Source organism: Diceros bicornis, chromosome 8, assembly GCF_020826845.1.
Source record: "Diceros bicornis minor isolate mBicDic1 chromosome 8, mDicBic1.mat.cur, whole genome shotgun sequence".
Lineage (NCBI taxonomy): Eukaryota > Metazoa > Chordata > Mammalia > Perissodactyla > Rhinocerotidae > Diceros > Diceros bicornis.
The window spans coordinates 59,947,290-59,975,147 of NC_080747.1; the positions used below are offsets into that span (position 1 = coordinate 59,947,290).

The 27,858-nt window shown below is 35.9% G+C and overlaps 1 protein-coding gene across 3 annotated transcripts in view; it reads left to right on the forward strand.

The window, feature by feature from the left end:
- The window catches only part of MTHFD2L (methylenetetrahydrofolate dehydrogenase (NADP+ dependent) 2 like), a 143,833-nt gene that overhangs the window by 6,829 nt on the left and 109,146 nt on the right, over window positions 1-27,858 (forward strand). For all 3 annotated transcript variants that reach the window (XM_058547260.1, XM_058547259.1, XM_058547262.1), the window contains exons 2-3: window positions 10,481-10,665; window positions 11,296-11,418. In XM_058547260.1, coding sequence (XP_058403243.1) covers window positions 10,481-10,665; window positions 11,296-11,418 — 308 coding nt within the window. The remainder of the gene's footprint in view (window positions 1-10,480; window positions 10,666-11,295; window positions 11,419-27,858) is intronic.

Sequence of the window (27,858 nt, forward strand, 5' to 3'; positions counted from 1 at the left end):
ATGGTTACAGTTTATTTTCTGGAAGCTATAGATAAATAAACAAACTCATAGAAACAACACTAAATGCTGATGACTTTCTGGTCCCACATTGCTTCTGGTTATCTGAATATGTCTCCACAGAAACTAGGAAAGAGAGCCATTTTTGCAAACCAGCCAGTCAACTCTTAGCCAAATCCTCTTGTGTCAGGTCAGCAGAGAACATTCCTATTATATAGATGAGGAAATTGCATGCCTTTGAGAGCAGTTAAGGACTTGTCCAACCTCATTATAGCTACTCATGGTGAACCAGGGCTGAGGCTCAGGATTTGTGGCTTGGGGTGAATAATTTGTACTGCGTTGTGCTGCCCTACTATTCACATCGCTATGCGGTATGATTTATTGCTTCCTAATGAAGCCACATTTAGTGCTAGCCCAGCATTGGGGGGGAGAATAAAGCACTGAAAAGGAGAGTGCTTTATCCTGCCTTCTTTGAGGGTCAACTTGCAACATTTCTGCCTTTTCAGAAAATGTTGCCTGAGCAAGTAATGACAGGGTGCATTGTGTGAAAGATATCTAAGGGATCAGATTGACTGCACTTTTGATGTGTATTAATGGCAATGTGACTATATAATTTTTTGACCCAAGCAGCACATTTCTAAGAGAAAAAAGGGACCTTAAAGTAATGAAAATTACATATTTAGAATATTTATTGACTTACAGATATATTAGTGGGCCTATACAAGAATTCTATTCGAAACTTTTTTCAAAATTAACATTTTAAAAGGTAATTTATATCCTTATACATTAAAACAATTTAAAATTTTAATCCTAATTTTATATTAATATTTTTTATGTTAATTATTTGAATATTAACTTTTTAACACATGCCGAATTCTTGGTACATATTCATATACTTGAATCAGTTTCTTAGCCATATCTTCCTTTAACACTTTGATACTAATAATTTTCCGGAAAAAAAAAATGCTTAATTTTAAAATTAAATCGCTTCAGTTTTCTTAAAAGTTGCAAATTATTCTTTTCTTTAGACAGTAGTATTTTTAGTTTTAAAAGTACATCTCTACAGACGCTAAAGCACCTGGTAAGCTCAGAGCAAACTCTGCTGAATGGAAGATAGTCTAAATTCTCTTGTTTTCGTATTGAAATGAGAAGATATTTCAGTCTCAATATTTTCACAGGTGTTATCTTTGTGTCTCCTTTTAGTGTACCTTTTTTTGAGAAATACTTAATTTAAAAGTCATCAAATAAGTTGTTCCTATTTATGATTTTTTAAATATACCATATTTAGATGTAGGAACATTATAGGTCTTCTCAATTCCATTCCATTCCATTACAAAATATAAATTTATTCACTGAAAATAGGAGCTCCATCAAAAGATTCTTCCCACAAATATGAATATTTTAAATTGGGATTATAGCTGTGTATGTTTACTAAGGCTGCCGTAAACAAGTACCACAAAGTAGATGACTTAAAACAATAGAAATTTATTCTTCTGGAGGCTGGAAGTCTGAAATCAAGTATCTGCAAAGCCATGCTTTCCCAGCCTCTTGTTGCTGGTAATCCTTGGTTTTCCTTGGTTTGTAGCTGCATGACTCCAGTCTCTGCCTCTGTGGTCACATTGCCATCTGCCCTCTCTGTCTTCACATGGAGTTCTCTCTGTGTAGGTGTCTCTGTGTCTCTTCTCTTCTTATAAGGGCAGCAGTCATATTTGGATTAAGGGCCTACTCTACTCCAGTATGACCTCATCCTACATCTTCATAAGGTCACAGTCACAGGTACCAGACGTTAGGATTTGAACATATCTTTTTGGGGGACACAATTCAACCCAGAACAATAGAATTTCAAAATGGTTCGTATATTGTTTGAGCCATCATTGTTTGATTAGTTCAGTTCTGACATTGCTTTTAAACGGGTAAATTTCTGTTTGTAATCTTTGGTTTCAGTGATTGCAATTCACTAAGTAAATTTCTGTTTGTAATCTTTGGTTTCAGTGATTACAATTCACTAAAAGTTTCAAAGCTCAAGTGCCCCCAAGCCGCCTTGGTCTATTTTTTGAATATGTTGGTTAACAATTTGCAACAGATTTAGAACAAAATGCAACAATTGTAGCCCTGTTAGGCTGATTTACAAAATAAATTTTTAAACACAGATTTCTAAAATCTGATGCAGGTGGTAAAGAGAGAGTACATTCTACCATAATAAAATATTTTTTGTATTCAACATTAACTTCGTCACAATAGGTTTATAATTTGGTTACAATAAGTATGTGTTTATCTGGACAGTATTTGTTAATTTTGTTTTCAATTCTTTAGCTGTTAGATTATAGCTTGTTTGTGCACAATTATGGATAATGTGTCTCGTGACTAGTTTTGAGCACGTACGCTTCATAGGTTTCTTTATATTGAAAGTAGCTGACCCCCTATCAGGAATACTAGAGTGGGGATTCCTGTTTTGAGAGTGATGGGGGCCTAAATCAGTGGTTCTTAACTGGAGCTCAACAGAACCACTTTATAGATGTTTTAATAAACCACTGTGGAATTTTTAGATCTAGCCTATAGAGTGTCATAAAAAGTTCCTGGCAATTCCTTAGCCAGTCTGTCTCATCAACTGTGAGTCTCTTGTGTTCTGTGACAGAAATTTTGTCAAAGATGGTGGAGGTTTTCTTAAGACACACAAAGTGCAAGCTCTAGAGGCAAAGATGGTTGAGTTTTACATTAGAATTAAGAACTTTTCATCAAAAGTAACCATAAAATAAGTGAAAAGACAAGCCACATACTGGTGATACTTGATACACAAATATAACTGACATAAGATTAGTATTCAGAATGCATAAACTACTACAAATTAGACACAGATTAATAATCCACTAGAAAAATGGTTGAAAGAGATGAACAGACATTCCATAGAAGAGGAACTCCAAATGGCCGATAAACCTATAAGATGTCCAACTTCTAATAATTAGGGAAATGCATATTAAAACCACAGTTAAATGCCATTTAACTAATTGGTTAAGCTAAAAATGTTGGCAATATCAAGGAAGTAGAGCAATGGAAACTCATATACACCAGTAGTGGACTTGTGAACTAATGCAAACACTCTGGAAAACAAGTTGTCATAAATTGAACACACATATATGTATCCTATAATCCAGCAATACCATTCCTGGAGGTATACTTTACAGAAATATTATAATATATATAGAGTATTTATATATAACATTATATTATAATGTTTATATTCTATTATATATGCTGTATATTGTTATATCTTTAAAGATAAAAATGTTAGATTAAATTATAAAGGAAAGCAAGAGAATTATAACCCAAATTTTAGGATAGTGTTTAACTATGGCAGAGGATAAGGGTTTGGATAGGGAGGGGTTACACAGACGATTTCAATGATTATGGTAACATTTTTCTTAAAATGGGTGGTAAGGTTGTTAATCATGTTATTACTTTTCCTTTTCATATGTTTTATAGATATTTTGCATCTACTCAGTTTTAATATAATTCAAGAACTATTTTGATAACATTTAAAAAATATTTTAAGTTAAAAAGATAAATATTCAGAATACTACCTAGCTCATCATTTTATTTTATGCATTCCTTTTTAAACTTTAGTCATATGCATGCACGTTTTAACAGTTATAAGTATGTACCTACAATTTTTCATTTCATTTTTTCACTTATACAATGAATATTTTTACATATTGCTCTTTTTATAATTATTTTCAGTGGCTGCATAATAATTCCAACAAATTATAGTACAATGGACAGTTTAACTCTGATAATTCCACAGATATTTAATAAACACATACAGTGTGCAAAATACTTGGTTAGGTATTAAGGATATCATAGAAAATATAAACTTCCTGCCCTACACAGCTTGGACTACAGTAGGAGAGACTAATTTTAACAAGGACATAAGATACTACAAAAGGGTAAGAGCTGAGTGCTGTGGGAGCTCATAGCAGAGGCGATTCCCCAGGGTAAAGGGGTCAGAGAACACTTCCCAGACTGCCTTCTGGGACTTGCTGAGACTGTGCTGAGACTTGAGGTATATCTGGGAGCAAAGGAGGAACAGACTTGGTAGGGAGGTTAGATAGGTGAGAAGGAGAAAGAGTATTTCAGGTTGAGGGAATAGTATATGCGGAGGCCCAGAAATGAGAACCTGGCACACTTGGTAAATTGAAATGCGGCTGTGTGTAGTGTGGGACTTGGTGAGCACAGTGTTCTTTAGTAATGAGGCTAAAGAAAGCTCACGCAGGGGCTTGTAAGCTGCAGAAAATTTGGATTTTAGTTAAAACTCCCTTTTCTCAGCTTTTTAGATCAAAAACTTTGAAGTTGTATTTGACTTCTGCTCTTTTTCTCACACCCTACACCCAATCACAGTAAATCCCAGTGGCTCCACCTCCAAAATAGATTCCGAATCAGGCTAATTAGCACGTCTGCTACTAACCCCCTTGCTCAAGCCACCATCATCTCTTGCCTGGGATACCACACTAGTCTCTTAAGTGGTGTCCGCACTGCCCCCTTTGCTCCCATAAAGGCTGTCCTCTACATTTTAACCAGTTATCGATGAACAATGAAAATTGGGTCATGGCACTCCTCAGAATCTCCAAATGGTTTCCTGTCTCACTCACAGTAAAAGCCAGTGTCCTCTTGAAGGCCTGCAGGACCTTATGTGATCTGAGGTCCCCCTGCTGCTCTGACCTCGTGTTCTGTCCTGTCCACTTGTTCTTTCCACTGCAGGCACTGGCGTCCTTGCTGTGCATCAGACATGCCAGGCACGCTCCTGCCTAAAGTCTGTTGTTCTTGCTGTATACTTCTCTTAGCCTAAAAGTCTTTTCTCCAGATAACCACGTGACTTACTCCTTCATTTCCTTCATTTATGCTCAAATGTCACCTGATTAACCAGAGAAGTGACACCTTAACACACCTACATAAAATGGCAACTCTAGCCTCCAGATATGCCCTTTTCTTCTGTTTTTCACACATAATATGTTAATATTTGCTTTTTAAAAAAAATTGGCTTATGTCTTCTTTAGCTAAAATATAGTTTCCATGAAAGTGGGCAATTTGTTTTGTACACTATTATTTATATTCCTGGTGCCTAGAATAGCGCCTGGGGCATAGAAAGTCCTCAATATGTTTTTACTAAATTAGTAAACAGTGGGCATGTAGTAAGGAGTTTTAACCAGGGAACTGACATGATTAAATTTGGAAAATCACTCAGGCTTTAGTGTGGAAAATGGATTGGCATAGATCAAGACTTGAGCCAGGGGGAGCTCTTAGGAGCTGTATGCTTCTGTGGCTGAACATTTGAATTGTTGCTGATATTTAACGTTTTCAACAATATGCATGTTGAAAAATCTTATTTGTTTTTGTACTCAGGACTATGTGAGCTAGATGATGTGTGTATTCACCAGTTCTTCCAGCATGTGGACTGCTACAGGCATCCTCCCATTGGGCTTCCACTAATTCCAGGTTGCTTTATTTATCCTTGTATTGTGTCTGCCACAGAGCCAGGCTTGCTGAGGCTCTGCAGTGACTGAGGGAATCAATAGGATGGGCCAGCTGCCACTGAAAATGCTCAGAGTCACTATTCATAATTGGGTGACAGTCTTAAGGGTGTTTACCCATAAAAACCAGCTAGGCCAGGCTATATCATGCCAGCTATAATTAACAAGACGACTTAGCACATCAGTGCTGTGATGTAAAGTAATATTACATTACATTACACCTGTCACTCTCTCAGACTCCACCATACATAGTGCAGTCCAGTTTAATCTGTATGTAGAGTGTCTCTTTGGAAGCCAGGAATCAGTTTATGCTATTGTCATCTCTGACATTCTCAGGGTCACACAGTTTTGTAGTGTCAAGGCCATAATTATCCTGGATTATGTTCAGTACTTGCCAGTTTCATAGTAGCCTATGAACAAATTACTGTGTTTAGCAGAGAATCAGCTAATAAAACGTGTCAGCAGCAGCATTGCTATTTATATGCTGTAAAATGCAACGTGGAGCTCAGGTGGTTTTGTATTTTAAAATACAAACATATGTTCTTTACAATAAGAGTGAATTCTAGTATATTAGCAGATAAATCTGCTTCTATAATAGCGTGTTTTACCCTAACTGAATATTGCTGACACAACTTAATTTATGGAAAGTGTTTATTTTTTACTACCTCTTAGAAATGAGTCATGCTAGAATTAGTTGCCATTTCTGCAATTAGTATTTGCTAATATAGGAGGTCCTTGTTCTCTTAGCATTAAAAGGCCACTTAAATGAATTAATAAAAAATGGGGGCCAGCTCCGATGGCCTAGTGGTTAAAGTTTGGCATGCTCTGCTTTGGCAGCCCAAGTTCGGTTCCGGGCCATGGAACCACACCACTCATCTGTCAGCGGCCATGCTGTGGCAGTGGCTCACATTAAAAAAAAAAAAAAAAGAGGAAGATTGGCAACAGATGTTAGCTCAGGGTGACTCTTCCCCAGCAAAAAAAAATAAAAAATAAAATAAATAAAATAAAAAATGGGCACCAGAAATTCATAGTAAATAGTGAAAAATTTTCTTACTTAATCTTGAAAAATAAAATTTAAACTCAAAAGTAAGTGTATTTTATCTCAACTTAATTTAACCTATAATTGTAATTATGTACTAATTATTAGAATGTACAAAGACACAAACTACAAAAGCTCATTCAAGAAATAATAGATAACCTGAATAGCACTCTATATTAAAGAATTTAAATGTATAGTTTTAAACCTTCCTGCAAAGAAAGCTCCAGGACCAGATGGCTTCACAGGTGAATTCTACCAAACATTTAAGGAAGAAATAATACCAATTCTACACAAACTCTTCTGGAAATTTGAAGAGGATGAGATACTTCCTAACTCATTCTATGAGGGCAGTATCACCCTGACACTAAAACCATAGGAAGACATTACAAGAAAAGAAAACTGCAAACAAATACGTCTCATGCACATAGATGCAAAAAATTTAAAAAGTTTTAGATGAAATCCACAATATCTGGAAGGGATAGGTACATCATGACCAAGTGAGGTTTATCCCAGGAATGCAAGGTTGGTTTAACATTTGAAAATCAATCAGTGTAATTCACCATATTAATAGACTAAAACCAAAAAAAGTATGATATATGATCATCTCAATAGATACAGAAGAACATTTGACAATATCCTGATAAAAAGTCACATCAAACTATAGAAATTATAGTTTGAATGTTGAAATTATAGAACTGAATGTATAACCTCAACCCCTAAAAGTTCTAGAAGGAAACATTGGAGAAAACCTTTGTGACCTTGGGTTAGGCAAAGATTTCTTATATACAACAAAAGCATGATCCATAAAAGGAAAATTGATTGAAATACATCACAATTGAGAACTGATCTTCCAAACACACACTTAAAAGAATGAAAAGGCAAAGCATAAACTGGGAGAAGATATTGCAAATCACGTATCTGATAAAGGACTTGAATCTGGGATATATGAAGAACTCTCAAAACTTGATAATAAGGAAATAGCCTAGTAAAGTAGGCAAAAGATTAAATTATACAATTCACCAAAGAAGATAGGCAGATGGCAAATAAGCACATGGAAAGATGCTCAACATCATTATTCATTAAGGGAATGCAAATTAAAAGCACAATGAGATACCACCATATAGACAATAGAATGTCTAAAATTTAAGACGGACCATACCACGTGATGGCAAATATGTGGAGCAACTGAAACTCTTATACACTGCTTGTAGAAATTTAAAATGGTGCAACCTCTTTGGAAAACAGATTTACAGTTTCTCCCAAGTTTAAGCATATACCTACCATATGACCAAGCCGTTCCACTCCTAGGTATTTTCTCAAGAGAAATGAAAGCATATGTGCATACAATGACTTGTACATGAATGTTTACAGCAGCTTTATTTGTCATGGCTAAAAACTGGAAACAACCCAACTATCCACCAACAATTGAATGGATAAACAAATTTTGATATATCTATACAGGGGAAAATTACTCAGCAGTAAAAAGAAATGAACTATTGATACATGCAACAACCTGAATGAATCTTAATTATGCTGAGTGGAAATAGCTGGATATAAAGGAGTATGTAGTGCATGATTCCATTTTTATAAAATTCATGATAACACAGACTAATATATAGTGACAGAAAGCAGATCAGTGGTGGCCTGGGGATGGAGGAGGAGCATGGCAGGGACAGAGGAAATGGTGAGATTATAAAGGAGTACCAGGAAACTTTTGGGGGTGAAGGATATGTTCATTTTCTTGATTGTAGTGATGGTTTCCCAGGTATATACGTATGTTACAACATCAAATTGTACACTTTTAATATGTGCAGTTTATTGTATATCAATTATACTTCAATAAAGCTGCTACAAAATTAGGACTGTGGAGCAAGATTGATGCACTGAATTTACCATGACCTTCCATGTCTTGAAAGCTATTAAATTTTCAGTGAAAAGTAGAAAAAATTAGAATCAATAGTAGAGTTTTCTTTTAATTATACTTTACATTATAAATTATAAATTTACATGTAATTATGATGTCTAGTTATAATTGTATTGTATAACCAATCTGTTTATTTGCTTGGTTAATTGTTTACCCATAGTTATGATTATTATTAAAATATACTTTTGTGTTGAACTGAAGAAGTGGTTTTCAAAGATGATCATGCACAAGAATACTTGTGGGAACTTTTTAGATGTGTAGATTCACAGACTTCCCTCTCTAGGATTCTGACTAGTGGGTGTGGTCATGGGGTCTAGGAATCTGCAAGTTCAACAAGCTTCCCAGGCAATTTTGATGTATGTGTCCATAGACCACATTTTGGAATCCCTTATTAGCAGATAATTGTTTACATCAAAATTGTATGAACTTGGATGAACATTATGGACCACTGCTGCCAAAATAAAGTGGAGTATTCTTGATCTGGGTCTATGTATATGTACACCAACCTAGTAGAGAGGGCAGTTGACCTATTTGGAAAGAGCAGCAAGTTTGCATTTTGTTTGTGTTGGTAGATATTTGTGGTGCCTGCCCTCACTAGAAAATAAAAAGTGTACAGGGACTGGAAAGAATTAAGGTACTATAAGGTTTTCCTTTCCTCCTTTTCCTCTTCTGGTTCTCCTTCCTTCTCCTCATGCCTCCTCCTCCTTTTCCTCTTCTTCACGTATTCATTACCTGCATTTCGCATTTTGTGTAATAATCATGTGCTATAGATCATGCTTTCGCCAGGCCTTTCAATAGCGAAAGGACGGGAGCAGCAGGACAAAGGAACCGTCTTATATTTTTTCAGGTATCTTTAAGAAATAAACACACAGTAAGAGCAACCTTAATTCACCACTTTTAAGTTTGATATCATGGAGAGCAGGAAAGCCTTCTCATAAGGCATTTCTTTGTGCCTTTCCAGAGATAGATTTATGTCATCTATCAAAGTATAGTATTTCTTACCTTCTTAAATACTGAAGAACTGCCGGGAAGTAATGTTCCGTGCAAAGTTTTTCTATCAGAAATGATGCCATGGTGTGGGGGAGCCGCTGAGCCATCTACTTACTGACCTGGTCCCCACAGTAATCAATGACAAGCATGGCAAGACTGGTAGCTGTTGTCAGAGTTGTCCTGGAGCTGTGGAATGAAATTTTTCCTTGAGTAAGTTAAAAGAGTTGTAGAGTACAGAGCTTGTGACTTCAGGGTCTTGTGCAGGATACGCTAACTAAGAGTGAACTGACTTAACCTTAGGATAGTAAGACTGTGAGGCCACATATATACAACAATACAACATGGCACCGGGCTTTGAAGATAGGTGCTGGTTTTAACTAGACTGTGCTGATCTGCCTCTTCTGAAAAAATAGCAGAACCTTTAATAGAGCCAATATTATAGTCGAGATCTTGAGTATGTGGTTTGATAATTTTAAAAAATATAGGGGCTGGCCAGGTGGCTTAGTGGTTCAGTTTGCACACTCTGCTTTCGTGGCCTGGGGTTCACGGGTTAGGATCCTGGGCAAAGACCTACACACCACTCATCAAGCCATGCTGTGGCGGCATCCCACATAGAAAATAGAGGAAGATTGGCACAGATGTTAGCTCAGGGTCAATCTTCCTGAAGCAAAAAGAGGAAAATTGGCAACAGATGTGAGCTCAGGGCCAATCTTCTTCACCAAAAAATAAATAAATAAAAAATATATGTATATATATATGAAAGTTATGAAGAAATACTGTAGATAGAATATAATGTAGAACTAAAAGGCAGAGCTGGAATCCTTCACAAAATTATAAATATATTTATGAAACTGAAGAATGGGTGTCAAATATACTTGAAAAAAATCAAATTTTGGTTGCTCACTTGGAGTATCATAGATGTTTTGTCTACTCTTGTAACTTAAATTTATGTGGTTAAATGTTCTTATTGTCTTTTTGGTACTACATTTATTCTTTTGCTTTCCACAGACATGATGCCATTGTTATCTCAGGAACTGAAATGGCCAAACAAATCCAGAAAGAAATCCAGCGAGGTGTGGAGTCATGGATTTCCCTTGGGAACAGAAGACCTCGCCTCAGTATCATTTTAGTGGGCGATAACCCAGCAAGCCACACATACGTCAGGAAGAAGATCAGAGCCGCCTCTGCTGTAGGTGGGGTTGCATTTTAGTTGTACTTGTTACTAAATAATATTTTCTGATTTTACTTCAAAGTGTGATAATTATGAATGATAATTGTCAAATAAGTGCTATTCAAATAACGTGTTATTATTATCATTAGAGATTATTCAGTTACCAAAGTTTGTATTCATTTCTTACTCTTTCTCTTCAGATTTCTTATGGAATCAGATCAGTGTGATTTCAGATCCTATGGTGAGATGTGAGAGGAACGCTTCACATTTAAAAGGCCCATTTTTATTACACTTGCTCTAATCAGATAATAAACCTGGCTAGTTCACTCTCTCAAACTTGGCCTAATAGTGGTGGTGGTGGTATTGGTATTTTGACTCTATTCAAATCCACTAACAGTAGCTTATCACAAATAAGAGAAATTTGCCACATGAGATACTGGGCCAAGAATGCATGTGAATCATGAGAAAACATCTGTACTGTTTGAGAAATCCCTCCTGATGATGCTTTGAACATCATTTTTGTAGAAGGGCCTTCCTTCCAGTGGGACAGGAGCAGAGGAAACCAGTCACACACTGTGTAAGACACCATTAGTGAAAAACCACATCTTTGTTGTAACAGTCAAGTGACTTTCTATACTTGTTTTTCTTCCAGGTATCTGTAGTGAGATCATTCTAAAACCTAAGGATGTTTCTCAGGAAGAACTTTTGGATATAACTGATCAACTGAACATGGACCCAAGAGTCAGTGGCATATTAATTCAGTTGCCACTACCAGGTACATAATGCTCTGCTGTATGTCTGGTTTGGTAAGGAGAAAGGACATCTTTTAACGTTATATCTTGATACCACAAGTAATTTATAAAATATGTTCAGAAGGGGACGTGCTATTATACTAGCATGAAATAGGTGACAATGTCCTAATGACTTATGTTTACAATGACTGAAAATTATGAAAGAAAAATTTAGGCATTGGTAACACCTGCAGTCTTTTCTTTGCACAATAATAGTGCAAGACCATGAAAATGACTGTGTAAGCTGTGTAAGCTGGAAGTGGGCATTTTTACCATAATCAATGGTAAAAATAATAATTGTTCTGTGACCTTTTGAATGTTTTCTCAAAACATTAAAAACTCTCTTACTGTGGTTTTTAAATGTATAGGGAAATGAAAAAATGGTATAACTATTATTTATTCAGTACACTATAATTTAAAATATTGGAAACTTTGAGAATTAAAGTGTTTTATTTCTTTGCAAAAAACTTGTCGAAAGGAGTTTGAACAATACTTGCCTTCTTCTCATCGTATAACTTATAATATGGAGCAAACATTTTTCTATGCCTTGGTGAATTAAATTGTCATATTCCTTTCTAAGTTTGGAACAGCTTCTGTTTTGTCCTTTGTACTTCCAAAATCGTGAAATATCTCTGGGAGTTTCCTTAATGTGAAGTTTTATGCTAGTGTCACTTCCTCTGGGGTGTTGGCATCCTTTTTGTTGCAACAACTTTCCTCATTTCTGTCGATCACCTCGCCTTCACTAAGTTCCTATGGCTGCATATCTACGTGGCTCCAAAGGGCATAGGGTCGACATTCCAGGGTCACCTATTTCTTGTACAACCCATTTACATTCAATTAGAATCCTATTGAAGTGAGTTTATCTTGTTTTTCACATCATAGTTCTTACTTTCATCCTGGCCTAGATCTCTCCTATCTTTGCTTTGCTGTCGCCATTTTCAGATCTTCTGTTCACATCCGTTATCACTTCCAGCATCATCACGTTTTGTGTCTTAGCTGCACTTTCATCTTTATAGGCTAAGTCCCTCTGTCCATTATCCACTTTTTTGAAATCGCTCATGAGTTTATCACTGGGAGACAAGGAGGCAACTCAATTTGCTCTCTATGTTTGAAGTGAATAACAAACGTGCAGTGACCAGTCATGGACAGACTTTGAAAGAAGTGAGATGTTGGTCACTGATCATGATGCTCAACTGTTATTTACATAGTGTTTAGTGGACCAAAGAGCCAACAGCTTTTGTATAATTACTCACAGTTACTATACCATGATAACTGAAATTTAAACTGTGTTGTTCGAGGACTGGTGTTATTTAACTGAATTGCAGCTCTGAAATTCATATGTATTTCAACAGAGCAAAGACAAGACTGCCGGTATAGTATAGATTACGGTAGTTTTATACAGTTTTGAGTTCTTCTGTAAGTTTTGACTTGCAGAAAGTAAACCCGTATGATGCTATTGCATGAGATCTTTGTATGGTATTCATAATTTAATTTATCCAACAATATAACCTAATGTCTTAGTATATGTTATAACTTTGTGCTGTTTAAGTTACACCAAAATTCACATTTCTAATTCTTTTCCTTCAATATGGCTGCATTAAAAAAAATTTTGGGGGCCAGCCTGGTGGCGCAAGCGGTTAAGTGCGCGTGTTCTGCTGTGGCGGCCCGGGATTCACCGGTTCGGATCCCGGGTGCGCACCGACCTGCTGCTTGGCAAGCCATGCTGTGGCGGCGTCCCATATAAAGTGGAGGAAGATGGGCACGGTTGTTAGCCCACAGCCAGTCTTCCTCAGCAAAAAAAAGAGGAGGATTGGCAGATGTTACCACAGGGCTGATCTCACAAAAAAAATAAATAAAAATTGTGAAGTTGGAAAATATCTTAGAAGTTATCAAGGTTTCCCTGTGAGAAAAATGCTTCTGACAGATAATACTATAGAGTCATCATGTTAAAATTAGTATAGTGATTTATCACTTACTTTGGGAACTAGAAAAGGAATTCAACACATACAACACGCTCATTTTATATCATAGGATATTAAGGTCTAGAAAACATCAGGGGTTTATTAATATCACAAAAAATTTTGGCAGTGGGTTTAAAGCCAATTGTTTGACTCATGCAAAAAGAAATCTCTTTTTTGCACTGTATTTGCCAAGCAATCATCTTGTGGTTCAGTTTTTATATTTCCCCCATTTGTATTTGTACTACATTCAAATAGTTATTAAAAAAAAGCCACAAATTTCTAAATAACTACATTAGATTTACTTTGTCTTAAAAAATTAAATTCATATCTGTAGAAATTTTACCCCCTTATAGGCCAAGTTCCTCATCTGGCGAATTTATTAGCAATTTGCCACTAGATGGCACTGGTAATCCATCTGTACTAAAATAAATTGCTTGAGTCCTGTGTTCATTTTAGAGAGGGAGAAACATAGAGCCAAAGGGACCATGGTTATAACAAATATCTGGATGCTCTGAAAAAGGGCAACTTTCTATCTTGCTGAAAAGCCAATAATATACAAAATATTAGTGGCTAAAATTTATTACAGTAAGCATTTATTATGCTTCAGACACTTTACATTTATTAATTCATTGAATCCTCACAATAATCCTATAGAGTTGGAGCTATTATTGTGTACATTTTACTGTTGAGGGATTTGAGGCACAGAGAGGTTAAATAACTTCCCCTAAGGTCACAGAGCTGATAAGTGATTGAGCAGGGATGTAAAGCCAGGCAACTGGTCCTCATGCTGTTACTTCTAACCATTATGTTACTGCCCTCACCATATCAATGCCCTCAGCATATCAGTGTTAGCTAGTGAGTAGTATGTGCTTACTATGTGGCAGGTATTTCTTTATATGGATGATTTTATTTAACCTTCAAAACAGACATATGAGTAGGAATTATCTTCTTCATCTTGCAGATGAGGAGACTCATCTACATTACTTTATCTACTTAACCTGCATTCTACTGGGACATAAGGTTTGTTGGTTAAAGCAGGAAATCATAAAACAATACATATTTACCTTAAACATTGTATTATAATATAAAGCATTTAAATACTCATTCATTCATCAATCTTTTCGTGTAGGTCCAAGGCTCTTTGGAACCTACTGGTTGGAATTTTGTATCATCTTCTGGCATTAATAACCTGTGATTCATTGCCTAAAATTTTCAGTTTGTGGTGAAACTATCTAAGTAAAAATTTATCTAGATTTTTAAAATGTCTCGCAATCTTCATAGTTGTCTTGCCCTTATCTAAGTCATTACTAATTCTTTTTAGTTCTCAAGAATCTTTGCACAACATTCAATTTAGTTTTCATAAAAATAACAGTTGTTTTCTTTTCACACTTCATTGTCATTTGCTTATATCTTTTTTCTTTTTTTTTTGGTGATGAAGATTAGGTCTGAGCTAACATCCTATGCCAATCCTCCTCTTTTTGCTGAGGAAGACTGGCCTTGGGCTAACATCCATGCCCATCTTCCTCTACTTTATATGGGATGCTGCCACAGCATGGCTTGACAAGCAGATCTGAACCTGTGAACCCCAGGCCGCCGAAGTGGAGCTCGTGAACTTAACCGCTACGCCACAGGGCCGGCCCCTGTTTATATCATTTTTAATTAAATTACATAATTTACTATGAAAGAACTAGCAAAAACAGATTGGGAAATACACACAATTGTCTCTTAATTATCATTAAACTCAACTGGTAGGGACAGGAGTAGTTTATTAACTACTCTCTGATATGTTCAGCAAGCCCTGGGCATTGGCCTCTACGTTTTACAGAAGAAATGGAACTCAGTCATTTTGGTAGGTTGGCTGTGACAGTGGGTTGAGATAGCCTCTCCTGTACATGTCTTATAAGATTGTTATAATGAACCAATGAAACAATGAACAATTGAAATTATTTTAGTCTATTACACCTCCAATTTTCTATAATTTGGTTAATAATATGGGTTCTAAATTATTTCATGATTAGAAATCAGAGATTATTTTTCATAATTAGGGCGATAGCTTGAGTAAAAGAAATTCTATCTACTCAGGCAAGAGAAACAAAAGAAAAAATAAACAAATGGGACTACATCAAACTAAAAAGCTTCTGCATAACAAAGGAAACCATCAACAAAATGAAAAGACAGGGGCTGGCCCCATGGCTTAGCGGTTAAGTGTGTGCTCCGATACTGGCGGCCCGCCTTCGGATCCCGGGTGCTCACTGACGCACCACTTGTTCGGCCATGCTGAGGCGGCGTCCCACATACAGCAACTAGAGGGATGTGCAACTATGACATACAACTATCTACTGGGGCTTTGGGGAGAAAAGGGGAAAAAAAAAAGGAGGAGGATTGGCAATAGATGTTAGCTCAGAGCCGGTCTTCCTCAGCAAAAAAGAGGAGGATTGGGGTGGATGTTGGCTCAGGGCTGATCTTCCTCACAAAAAAAAAAAAAAAAGAAAAGACAACCCACCAACTGGGAGAAAATACCTGCAAACTATATATCTGACAAGGGATTAATTACCAAAATATATAAAGAACTCATACAACTCAACAACAAAAATCTGAACAACCCGATCAAAAAATGGGCAGAGGATATGACCAGATATCTTTCCAAAGAAGATATACAGATGGCCAACAGGCGCATGAAACAATGTTCAGCATCACTAATTATTAGGGAAATGCAAATCAAAACTAAAATGAGGTATCACCTCACACATGTCACAATGGCTACAATTAACAAGACAATAAATAACAAGTGTTGGAGAGGATGTGGAAAAAATAGAACCCTCATACATTGCTGGTGGGAATGCCAACTGGTGCAGCCACCATGGAAAATAGTATGGAGATTTCTCAAAAAATTAGAAATAGAAATACCATATGATCCAGCTATTCCACTACTGGGTATTTATCCAAAGAACATGGAATCAATAATTCAAAAAGATTTAGAAAACACCAGTGTGTAAAGATACATGCACCCCTGTGTTCATTGCAACATTATTCACAATAGCCAAGACTTGGAAGCACCTAAGTGCCCATCAAGGTACGAATGGATGAAGAAGATGTGGTATATGTACACAGTGGAATACTACTCAGCCATAAGAAACGATGAAATCCAGCCATTTGTGACAACATATGGACATTGAGGAAATTATGCTAAGTGAAATAAGTCAGAGGGAAAAGGTCAAATACCGTGTGATCTCACTCATAAGTAGTAGATAAAAACAATAACAAACACATGGAGACAGAGATTGGATTGGTGGTTACCAGAGGAGAGGAGGGGAGGGAGGAGGGCGAAAGCGATGATTAGGCACATTTGTGTGGTGACTGATTGTAATTAGTATTTGGGTGGTGAACGTGATGTAATCAATGCAGAACTAGAAGTATAATTATGTACACCTGAAATTTATACAATGTTATAAACCAATGTTACTGCAATAAAAGAAATTAATTAAAAAAACAAAAACAAAAAGATTTATGCACCCTTGTGTTCGTCACAGCATTATTCACAGTTGCCAAGACTTGGAAGCAACCCAAGTGCCCATCAATGGATGAATGGATAAAGAGTATGTGGTATATATATACAATGGAATACTACTCAGCCATAAAAAGACAAAATTGTGCCATTTGTGACAACATGGATGGACCTTGAGGGTACTATGCTGAGCAAATAAGTCAGACAGAGAAGGACAAATACCATATGATTTCACTCATATGTGGAAGATAAACAAACACACATAGATAAGGAGAACAGATTGGTGGCTACCAGAGGAGAAGGTGGTGGTGAACACAGTGCAGTTTATACAGAAACTGAAATATAGTGATGTATGCCTGGAATTTACATAATGTTGTAAGCCAATATGACCTCAATAAAATAATTTTAAAAAAAAAGATTGCATTCATCCTTTAGGAACTGTTTTAGGCCCAAGGGATACAGCTGTGAGCAAGACAAAATCCCTTTTGTCCTGCAGGCCTGCAAGATTTCTTAGCGTATTGCAGTTATTAAGCTGAACGTATGAAATTGTCATCTTTGTAGGTTGGAAAGGGTTGCATATCTACAATTTTATATGATTCAATCTATTGAAAAGAACCCTAATTAATAAAGAAAGAAGAAATTCTAAATTAGAATTATAATTCTGATGTTAGAGGACCAGCTTGCATAAGGATTAAAGAGAATGTACAAGCAGTTTCCGTGCATCTCATTTGGGTAAAAAGCAAAGAAATGAATTCTAGAATTCTGTCCTGTATGGTGGTAATGAATGTGTCACAGGCCAAGCCCCTGTTTATGTCCAGAAGCTGTACAGCTTTGATCAGGGTTGGAAGTACTCATGATATAATGTGTCCACAGTCATGCCGCCTAGCTGTTTGTCCTGTAGCTGCTCCTAAAACTGAGAAGACATAAAAACAACCGTATGTGGATGCTTCCCTAGTCCTGTCCTGACTGTGCATAGATTCTGTCAGTATCATCAAGTGATCATTTTGTCAAGACCAGAACGACGTCTGCTATTTATGTTATATATTTTTTTCTCCTAATTAAGTATTATTTGCTTTTAGCTTTTATTGAGTTGTATCTATTAAGCTGATAGTATATTAAAAGTTATATCATTCATAGAGTATGTATCAGTATGTAGAGTTGGAAAAAAGGTGGAATAATGGTTTTTAAAAGATGGGAACCAATGACATCCTTTACAAACTAAAGCAATGAAAGGAAAATTTTGATATCTAGAAGCTTGAAGCACACTGGAAATTTGCTATAAATATTTGTTGTAGTATGGGATTTGGTACAGAGTGGATTGGTTTAAAAGGGTTTAAATTACATGAACTCTATGAAGACATTTAGATGGAAGCCTAGAAAATAGAAGTACTCAATGGAATTTTAATGTGGTATTTTACAACTGTTGCTCCATGACAACAAATATTACTAGTATCAGTACTGGCAAATATTTACCATTTACTATTGTCAGGCACTGTTCTAAAGTGCTTTACATAAATAAATCATCTGACACTCACAACAACCTTTACCAGTAAGTACTATTTTTTTAATTGGTGGTTTATAGTTAAGGAAACTAAGTGAACTGAGAAACCTGTGTAAGGTCACAGAGGTAGTGAGTAGCAGAGCAGTGCCAGGAGACCTAATTATGGTGTCCTTTCAACAATAATCTCAGTCCTACAACCGAGACAGCAAGGCAAGCACCAAGAGAGATCCTTGCTCACCCCCTCGTATTTTCTTTCTTTTTAGGAAGACTAACTTCTCATCTATTTCTGAAACAAAATTATTCCGTAGAATGGGGAAACTTATTCTATCTTATCTATTTTTTTCTAAAACAGTTTTTCAAATGTTTCCCTTCTTTTCCCTATCTAGTGTGAAGCCTTTGAGGATTAACATCTTCCAATTTGTGTAAGGGAATTGAACAGAGAAATTAGAATAAAATATAAGATTAAAGGATTAAATCTGGAGGGAGTAAGAAGAGTTAGAATTCACTGTATAGATTTAATGAAGATAAAAGTTTCCAGTAATTAGTAGGCGTGAAAATGTGAATATTGACCTAATTAGTAAGCATGTAGATATGTGTATTTGTCCAAAACTTGGTTTTTCATTTGGAGAAAAAAATGTCTTGCCATTATTGCTTTTCTTGTGAGATTACAAAATTTATGTATGCAGTATACTTATTACTCTATTTTTAATGTTCTTGACCAGAATGGGAAATTTTCATCACCCTAGACTCCTTCATGTTCGTAGAGGCATTTATTCTGTTTATTTCTAAATTTTGACTTGTCACTTTGTTATAGCTTTTTTCCCCCTTTCTCTAGGGAGAAACCCCAGTTCTGTGTTTGTGTTCAGAATAATTCCACAGAATGTTTCATTACTTTTTTAGTAATATGTTGCCTCTACTAGATTATTTGTTCCACCAAAGCAGTGAGAATTGCAGTTAACATTTTATTCCTGAAATTCACCCCGTATTATGGTAGATTCTTAGTGGTGTTGTTGCTGGGATGAATGAACTCTGTAGTTTCTCAACCACTGTTTGTTGTTATTGTTGTTGTTATTCAAATCTCATCCTTCTGCTTATTTTTCTACATCTAAGAGTATAGTAAGTTCTGTCACTGATCAAGATTTGATGAGAATCTTATACCCCCATACCCTTGAAAGCTACCTATAGCTATAGTATTTATTACATGGAGGACATGCTAGGATAATGCACATTTTATTACTTGAATAGGGCCTCTGACCTCTTAACTACATTGGTTATCTTTCAAACATACCAAAGCTGACTTCTTTCCACTCTTCAGGTCTTAGCTTAAATGCCACTGCCTCAGAGAGCCCTTCCTAGCTTACATCCTTTGAAATAGTTTTAATTCTGTCATTCTCTATTTCAGACCTGCTTTTTTCTGTGGTAGATACAAAAAAACACTCCAAATATCCACATACTCCCTTATATTTCTCAGCCTCTCATAGCAGTTACGTTGGGCTGTGTGACTACTGGCTACTGGACTGTGAGGGGAAGTGACTTTTTTGAGCCACTTCTCAACCAAGATGGTTAAAAACTATTTGTGTCTCCACCCCCCCTCCTCTTTTTGTTGCAGTCATCACGGAACATAGGTGTTACAGATGATTGTAAATTACAAGAACGAGGGAAGTGGGATTCTTATGGAGCCTTGCATATATAAGAAATAAATATCCTTTTATAAATGACTGAGATTTCAGATTAGAAAAAAACACACAAATTTAATAAAAACTATAAACCCACAGATCTAAAAAGCTTAAAAAACTCCAAGCCCATGAAATATGAAGAAAACTATACTAAAGAACACCATAATAATATTGTTCAAAACAGTGTGATAGAGAGAAAAAATATTAAAAGGAGCAAGGGGCGAGGAGGGGAGTCACATTACATGCAGAGGAACAAAAGGAGGAAGACAGCGGATTTCTTGTCAGAAACAATGTAAGCAAGAAGGCAATGGAACATCTTGAGTTGTTCAGAGTTTTGCAAGAAAAAAATTGTCAATCATGAATTCTATACTCAGTGAAAATATCTTTAAAAAAAGGCAAAATAAAGTATTTTTTCAGACATTTAGGGAAGGAAGAACCCAGACAGAGCTGAGAACAATCACCAGCAGACCCAGATTATATAAAATGTTAAAGGAAGTCCTTCAGGCAGAAAGAAATGATACCAGATGAAAATATGTATCTACCCAAAGGAATGAAGAGTGCTAGAAATGGTAGCTACATGAGTAAATATATATGATATTTTTCTTATTATTCAAATCATTTTAGAATATAATTGATGTTTAACAAAAAAATAAAAACAATGCAATACATGACTCATAACATATATAAAAGTAAAATGTATGACAATAGCACAAAGTCAAGAGGGAAGAAATGGTAGGATATTCTTGTGAGATTCTTATACTATATATGAAGTGATATGATATTATTTGAGGATAGACTGAGATAAGTTAAAGATGTAGACTATAAAACCACAAGCAACCACCAAAAAACACAACAAAGAGTTATAGCTAATAAGCCAATAAATAAGAAAAAAATGGAATCATTAAAAATATTCAATTATTCTAAAGGAAGGAAGGAAAAGGGAGAAAAGACAATAATGAAAATACATAGCAAGATGATAGATTTAATCACATAAAATGTAATGTTGTAAATAATCCAATTAAACGTCAGAGGTTGTCAAATTGGGTAAAAAGTAAGATCAAACTGTGTGCTGCCTATGAAAAGCACACTTCAAGTATAAATACACAGAGACATTAAAAGCAAAAGGATGGAAAAAGTATACCATGCTAACACTAATCAAAAGACAGCTGGACTGGTTATGTTAATATCAGGCAAAGTATATTTCGGAGCAATGAATATTACTGGGGATAAAGAAGGTCATTACATAGTATTAAAAGAGTCAGTTTATCAAAAAGAAATAACAGTCATTCATTTATATATCTAAGAAGAAAGCTTCAACAAAAACTAATTGAATTGTAAGGAAAATAGACAAATCCAAAATTGTAATAATAGATTTCAGTAACTCTCTCTCAAGTGAGAGAACAGGTGGACAGAAAATGAGTAAGGATATAGATTTGAAGTACAATATCATCCATTTTGACTTAATTGACATTTATAGAACACTCTCCCAGCAAACAACAGAATACACATTTTTTTCGAGTTTACGTAGAACATTTACCAAGGTATAACGTATTCTAGGCCATAAAACAAATCTAAAATATAAAAGGATTTATGTTACCTAAAACATTTTCTCTAGCTGCAATGGAATTAAATTAAAAATAACTAACAGAAAAACATGTGGAAAATCTCCAATTATTTGGAAACTGAATTACATACTTCTAAATAACCCATGTGTCCAATAAGAAAATAAAAGAGAAGTTAGAAATTATTTTTAACTTTTTATGAAAACACAACATATCAAAATTTGTGGTATGCTGCTAAAGCAGTACTTAGGGGGAAATATATAGCACTAAACATCTATCAGAGCAGAAATTAATGAAATAGAAAACAGAAAAATAATGAAGTAAATCAATGAAACAAAGCTAGACTGATCAGGATAAAAAGAAGATTCAAATTGCCAATATCAAGAATGAGAGAAATAACATCACTACAGATTCTATAGATATTAAAAGGATAAAAGGGAATATTTTGAACAATTTTATGCCAATTAATTTCACAAGTTAGAAGAAATGGACAACTTTCTTGAAAGACACAAACTGCCAAAACCCACTGAAGAAGAAATATATAACCTGAATAACTCTTTAAAAATTGACTTTGTGGTTAAAATCCATTCCACAAAGAAAGCTCCATGTTCAGATGGCTTTACTGGTGAATTCTATCAAATATATAGAAAATAATAATACTAAAGAGGAAGGAATACTTCTTAACGCAATATATGAGGCCATCACTACCCTGATACCAAAAATCAGGCAAAGACCTTACAAGAAAGTAAAACTACAGACCAGTATCCTTCATGAACATAAATGCAAAAGATATTCAAAAAATATAACAAATAAAATCCAACAATATATAAAAGGGATTATTCATCATGATCAAATGGGTTTTATTCCAGGAATGCAACATTGGTTTAACATTAGAAAATCAAACAATATATTTCACCACATAAACAAACTAAAAATGAAATATGGCCATCTCAATAGATACAGATAAAATGTTTGATAAAATCCATCATTTATTCCTGATAAAAAGCTGTCATATAACTAATAATAAAAAGGGAACTTCCTTGGGGCTGGTCCTGTGGCGTAGTGGTTAAGTTTGTGTGCTCTGCTTCGGTGGCCCTGGGTTTGCGGTTTCAGATCCTGGGTGTGGACCTATGCACCACTCATCAAGCCATGCTGTAGTGGTATCCCATATATAAAGTGGAGGAAGATGGGTACAGATGATAGCTCAGGGCTAATCTTCCTCAGCAAAAAGAGGAAGACTGGCAACAGACGTTAGCTCAGGGCCGATATTCCTCACCAAAAAAAAAAAAAAAAGGGAACTTCCTCAAGCTCATAAAGGGCATGTATGAAAATTTTACAGGTAATATTATAGTTGATTATGAAAGACTGAATGTTTTCCTCCTAGGATCAGGAATACATCAAGGATGTCCACTCTTACCATGTCTATTTAACCTGGTATTGGAGATTCTAATCACAATAAGGCAGGAAAAATAAAATAAAAAGCAGATAACATGACTGTCTTGAAAATCCAATGGAATCGAGAAAAAAAGGGCTACAATACTAATAAGTGAGTTTAACAAGGTTGGAGGATACAAGATTAATATGCAAAAATCAATTGTCATTCTATATATTAGCATCAAACATCAGGTATTGAAATGAAAAGAAAATTTAAAATTTAAAAGCTTCAAAAATATGAAATCTTCAGAGTGACATCAGCAACATGGTGGAGGGAGCTGTTCCTTTTATCTCTTCCTCTTTGAACTACAACTAAATGGACATTCATTGATCAATGGAGGATACCCACACAACAAACAGGATGTCTGAGAGACATGCACAGCTATACATCTGAAGTCGATGGACTACCCCCAGGGAGGTGGCAGGGATAGGTGAGCACTCTCTGGCTCCCCAACAGCCCTGTGCACACATGCAACTGCTCTCCTGGCTGGAGCGCCCATAGCACCACTGCAGCCCCAAAGGTGGGAGTGTGCCTTGACATGACTGAGAGAACAGGTGATGACAGCCCTGAGCCCCTATGTGATCACTTTGCTGTGGTCCCCAGGGAGTGGCCCAGGCTTGGACCCAGTGGAGAGGCCCTTCCCAGCAAACACAACAGCTGGCACAAACAAGGAGGTGATGGCCACAGATCCGCGCTCTCGGGTGAATGAGTTCCCAGCTGTCACGAACACCCATAGTACTGCTGTGGCCCCCAAGTGGGGAGTGCATCTTGGTAGGACTGTGGGAGCAGGTGGTGGCAGCCCTGAGCCGTCATGTGATCACTTTCCCATTTAGTGGGAGAGCCCACAGGGTCACTGCAGTCCCAAGGAGTGGCCCAGGCTCGGACAGGCACAGCTGATGGGGATCATGGAGGGCTCAGAATACACAGCTCCTGTCTCTCTCCCCCCTCCAGTGGTGGCAGGTGGAATCTGTGACAGATACTGTGACTGTGCAAAGGCACAAATCCACCCCATCAAATAGTATGAAGAGCTATATTAATACTCCAGACTAGAAGACAAACACCCAGAAATCAATCCTGAATGCATAGAAATTTACAATCTAAATGACAGAGAATTCAAAATAGCTATCATAGAAAAACTCAACAAGTTGTAAGAGAATTCAGAAAGACAGTTCAATGAAATCAGGAATAAAATAAATGAACAGAGGATATTCTTCACAAAAGAGATTGACACTATGAAGAAAAACCAATTAGAAATGTTGGAGATGAAAAACACAATTAATGAGATAAAGGAAAATGTAGAGTCCTTAAAAAATAGAGCTGATATTATGGAGGACAGAATTAGCAATTTAGAGGATAGAAATATAGAGATGCTTCAGATGGAGGAGGAGAGAGAATTAAGACTAAAAAGAAATGAAGAAATTCTCTGAGAAATATCCTATTCAATTAAGAAATGCAACATAAAGGTTATAGGTATTCCAGAGAGAGAAAGGAGGGAGAAAGGAGCAGAGAGTTTGTTCAAAGAAATAATAGCTGAGAACTTCCCAAACCTGGGGAACGAGCTGCAATTACAAGTAAAAGAAGCTAATAGAACTCCTAATTAAATCAATGTAAAAAACCTTCTCCAAGGCATATATTAGTAAAACTAGCAAAAGTCAATGACAAAGAAAAAATATTAAGGGGAGCAATGCGGAAGAAAATAACTTACAAAGGAACCACTATCAGGCTTTAAGTGGATTTCTCAGCAGAAACCTTACAGGCTAGGAGAGAGTGGAATGATATATTCAAAATTCTGAAAGACAGAAACCTTCAGCCAATAATACTCTATCCAGCAAAAATATCCTTCAGATATGATGGGGGAAATAAAAACTTCCCCCCGCCAAGACATGATCAAGAAGGCCCTCATACCTGAAAAAAAAGAAAAGGTTTACAAAGCCTTGAGCAAGGCAATAAATAGGCAGAAAAAAATCAGAAAATTGCAACTCTCTTTCAGAACAGATTAGCAAAGATTTAGTTATAACATTAAAGATAAAGGGAATGAAAATATCAAAAATAAATATAATCACTTCACATTAACCACAAACTCACAACACAAAATGGAATAAGTTGTGACAACAATAACTTAGATGGGGAAAAGGAAAGGGATAGAACCTGCTTAGACAAAGGAAGTAAGAGGCTATCAGAAAATGGACTATCTCATCTATGAGATCTTTTATACAAACCTCACAGTAACCACTAAACAAAAAATCAGAACAGAGACACAAATGACAAATAAAGATAAAACTGAGAAAACCATCATAGAGAGCTACCAAACTGAACTGGCAGTCCAAAATACATGGGATGAGAAACAAGGGAAATACAGAACAACTGGAAAACAAGTGATAAAATGGCAGCATTAAGCCCTCATATATCAGTAATCACTCTAAATGTAAATGGATTGAATTCTACAATCAAAAGACAGAGTGGCTGGATGGATTAAAAAGCAAGACCCAACAATATGCTGCCTCCAGGGAATACATCTCAGCTCTAAAGACAAACACAGGCATAGAGTGAAGGGATGAAAGAGGATGCTCCAAGCTAATGGCAAACAAAAGAAAACAGATGTTGCCATACTTTTATCAGACAAAGTAGACTTCAAGATAAAAAAGGCAATGAGAGACAAAGAGGGGCAGTGTATGATGATAAAAGGGACACTTCACCAAGAGGACATAACACTTATAAATATACATGCACCTAACACAGGAGCACCAAAGTACATAAAGCAACTATTAACAGTCCCAAAAGGAGAAATTAACAGCAACACAATAATAGTAGGGGACATTGACACTCCACTTACATCAATGGATAGATCATCCAGACAGAAAGTCAACAAGGAAATAGCAGAATTAAACAAAAACCTAGACCAGATGGACTTACTAGATATATAGAACACACCATCCAAAAACAGCAGTATACATATTCTTCTCAAGTACCCATGGAACATTCTCAAAGATAGACCATATGTTGGGAAACAAGGCAAGCCTTAATAAATTTAAGAAGACTGAAATCATATCAAGCAACTTTTCCAACCATAATGCTATGAAACTAGAAATCTACTACAAGAAAAAAGCTGGGAAAGTGACAAATATTGGAGACTAAACAACATGCTACTGAACAAGCAATGGATCAATGAAGAAAGTAAAGGAGAAATCAAAAAATATCTGGAGACAAAAGAAAATGAAAATACACCATACCAACTCAAATGAGAAACAGCAAAAGCAGTCCTAAGACGGAAATTCATAGCAATACAGGCCCACCTTAACAAACAAGAAAAATCTCAAATAAACAATCTTAAACCACACCTAACAGAACTAGAAAAAGAAGAACAAACAAAGCTCCAAGTCAGAAGAAGGAGGGAAATAATAAAAGTTAGAGCAAAAATAAATGAAATTGAAGCCAGAAAAAAAAAAAAAACAGTAGAAAGGATCAAAGAAACTAAGAGCTGGTTCTTTGAGAAGACAAACAAAATTGATAAACCCTTAGCCAGACTCACTAAGGAAAAAAGAGAGAAGGCTCAAATAAATAAAATTAGAAATGAAAGAGGAGAATGGATACTACAGAAAAACAAAGGATTATAAGAGAATACTGTGAAAAATCATATGCCAACAAATTGGACAACCTAAAAGAAATGAATAAATTCTTAGACTCACACAACCTCTCAAAACTGAATCAAGAAGAAATAGAGAATCTGAATAGATCAATCACAAGTAAAGAGATTGAAACGGTAATCAAAAACCTCCGCAAAAGTAAAAGTCCAGGACCAGATGTCTTCTCTGGAGAATTCTACCACACATTCAAAGAAGATTTAGTATCTATCCTTCTCAAACTATTCCAAAAAATTGAAAAAGATGGAACATTTCCTAACACATTCTACAAGGCCAATATCACCCTGATCCCAAAGCCAGACAAGGACAACACAAAGAAGGGAAATTACAGGCTAACATCAGTGATGAACAGATGCAAAAATCCTCAACAAAATATTGGCAAACCAAATACAGCAATACATTAAAAGGATCATACACCATGATCAATTGGGTTTTATACCAGGGACGCAGGGATGGTTCAACATCCGCAAATCAATCAATGTGATACACCACATTAACAAAATGAGGAATAAAAACCACATGATCATCTCAATAGATGCAGAGAAAGCATTTGAGAAGATCCACCATCCATTTATGATAAAAACTTTCAATAAAATGGGTATAGTAGGACAATGCCTCAAGGTAATAAAGGCCATATATGACAAACCCACAGCTAACATCATACTCAATGGGGAAAAACTGAAAGCCATTCCTCTCAGAACAGGAACAAGACAAGGGTGCCCTTGCCACTCTTATTCAACATAGTGCTGGAGGTTTTGGCCAGAACAATTAAGAGAAAGAAATAAAAGTTATCCAAATTGGCAATAAAGAAGTGAAACTCTCACTGTTTGCAGAAGACATAATTTTATGTATAGAAAACTCTAAAGAATCTATCGGCAAAGTATTAGAAATAATCAACAACTACAGCAAAGTTGCAGGGCACAAAATCAACTTACAAAAGTCGGTTGCATTTCTATACCTTGATGATGAACTAACAGAAAGAGAACTGAAGAACACAACCCCATTTATAATCACAACGAAAAGATTAAAATATCTGGGAATTAACTTAACCAAGGAGGTGAAAGACTTTTACAATGAAAACTATAAGACATTATTGAAAGAAATCGATGATGACATAAAGAAATGGAAAGATAGCCCATGCAC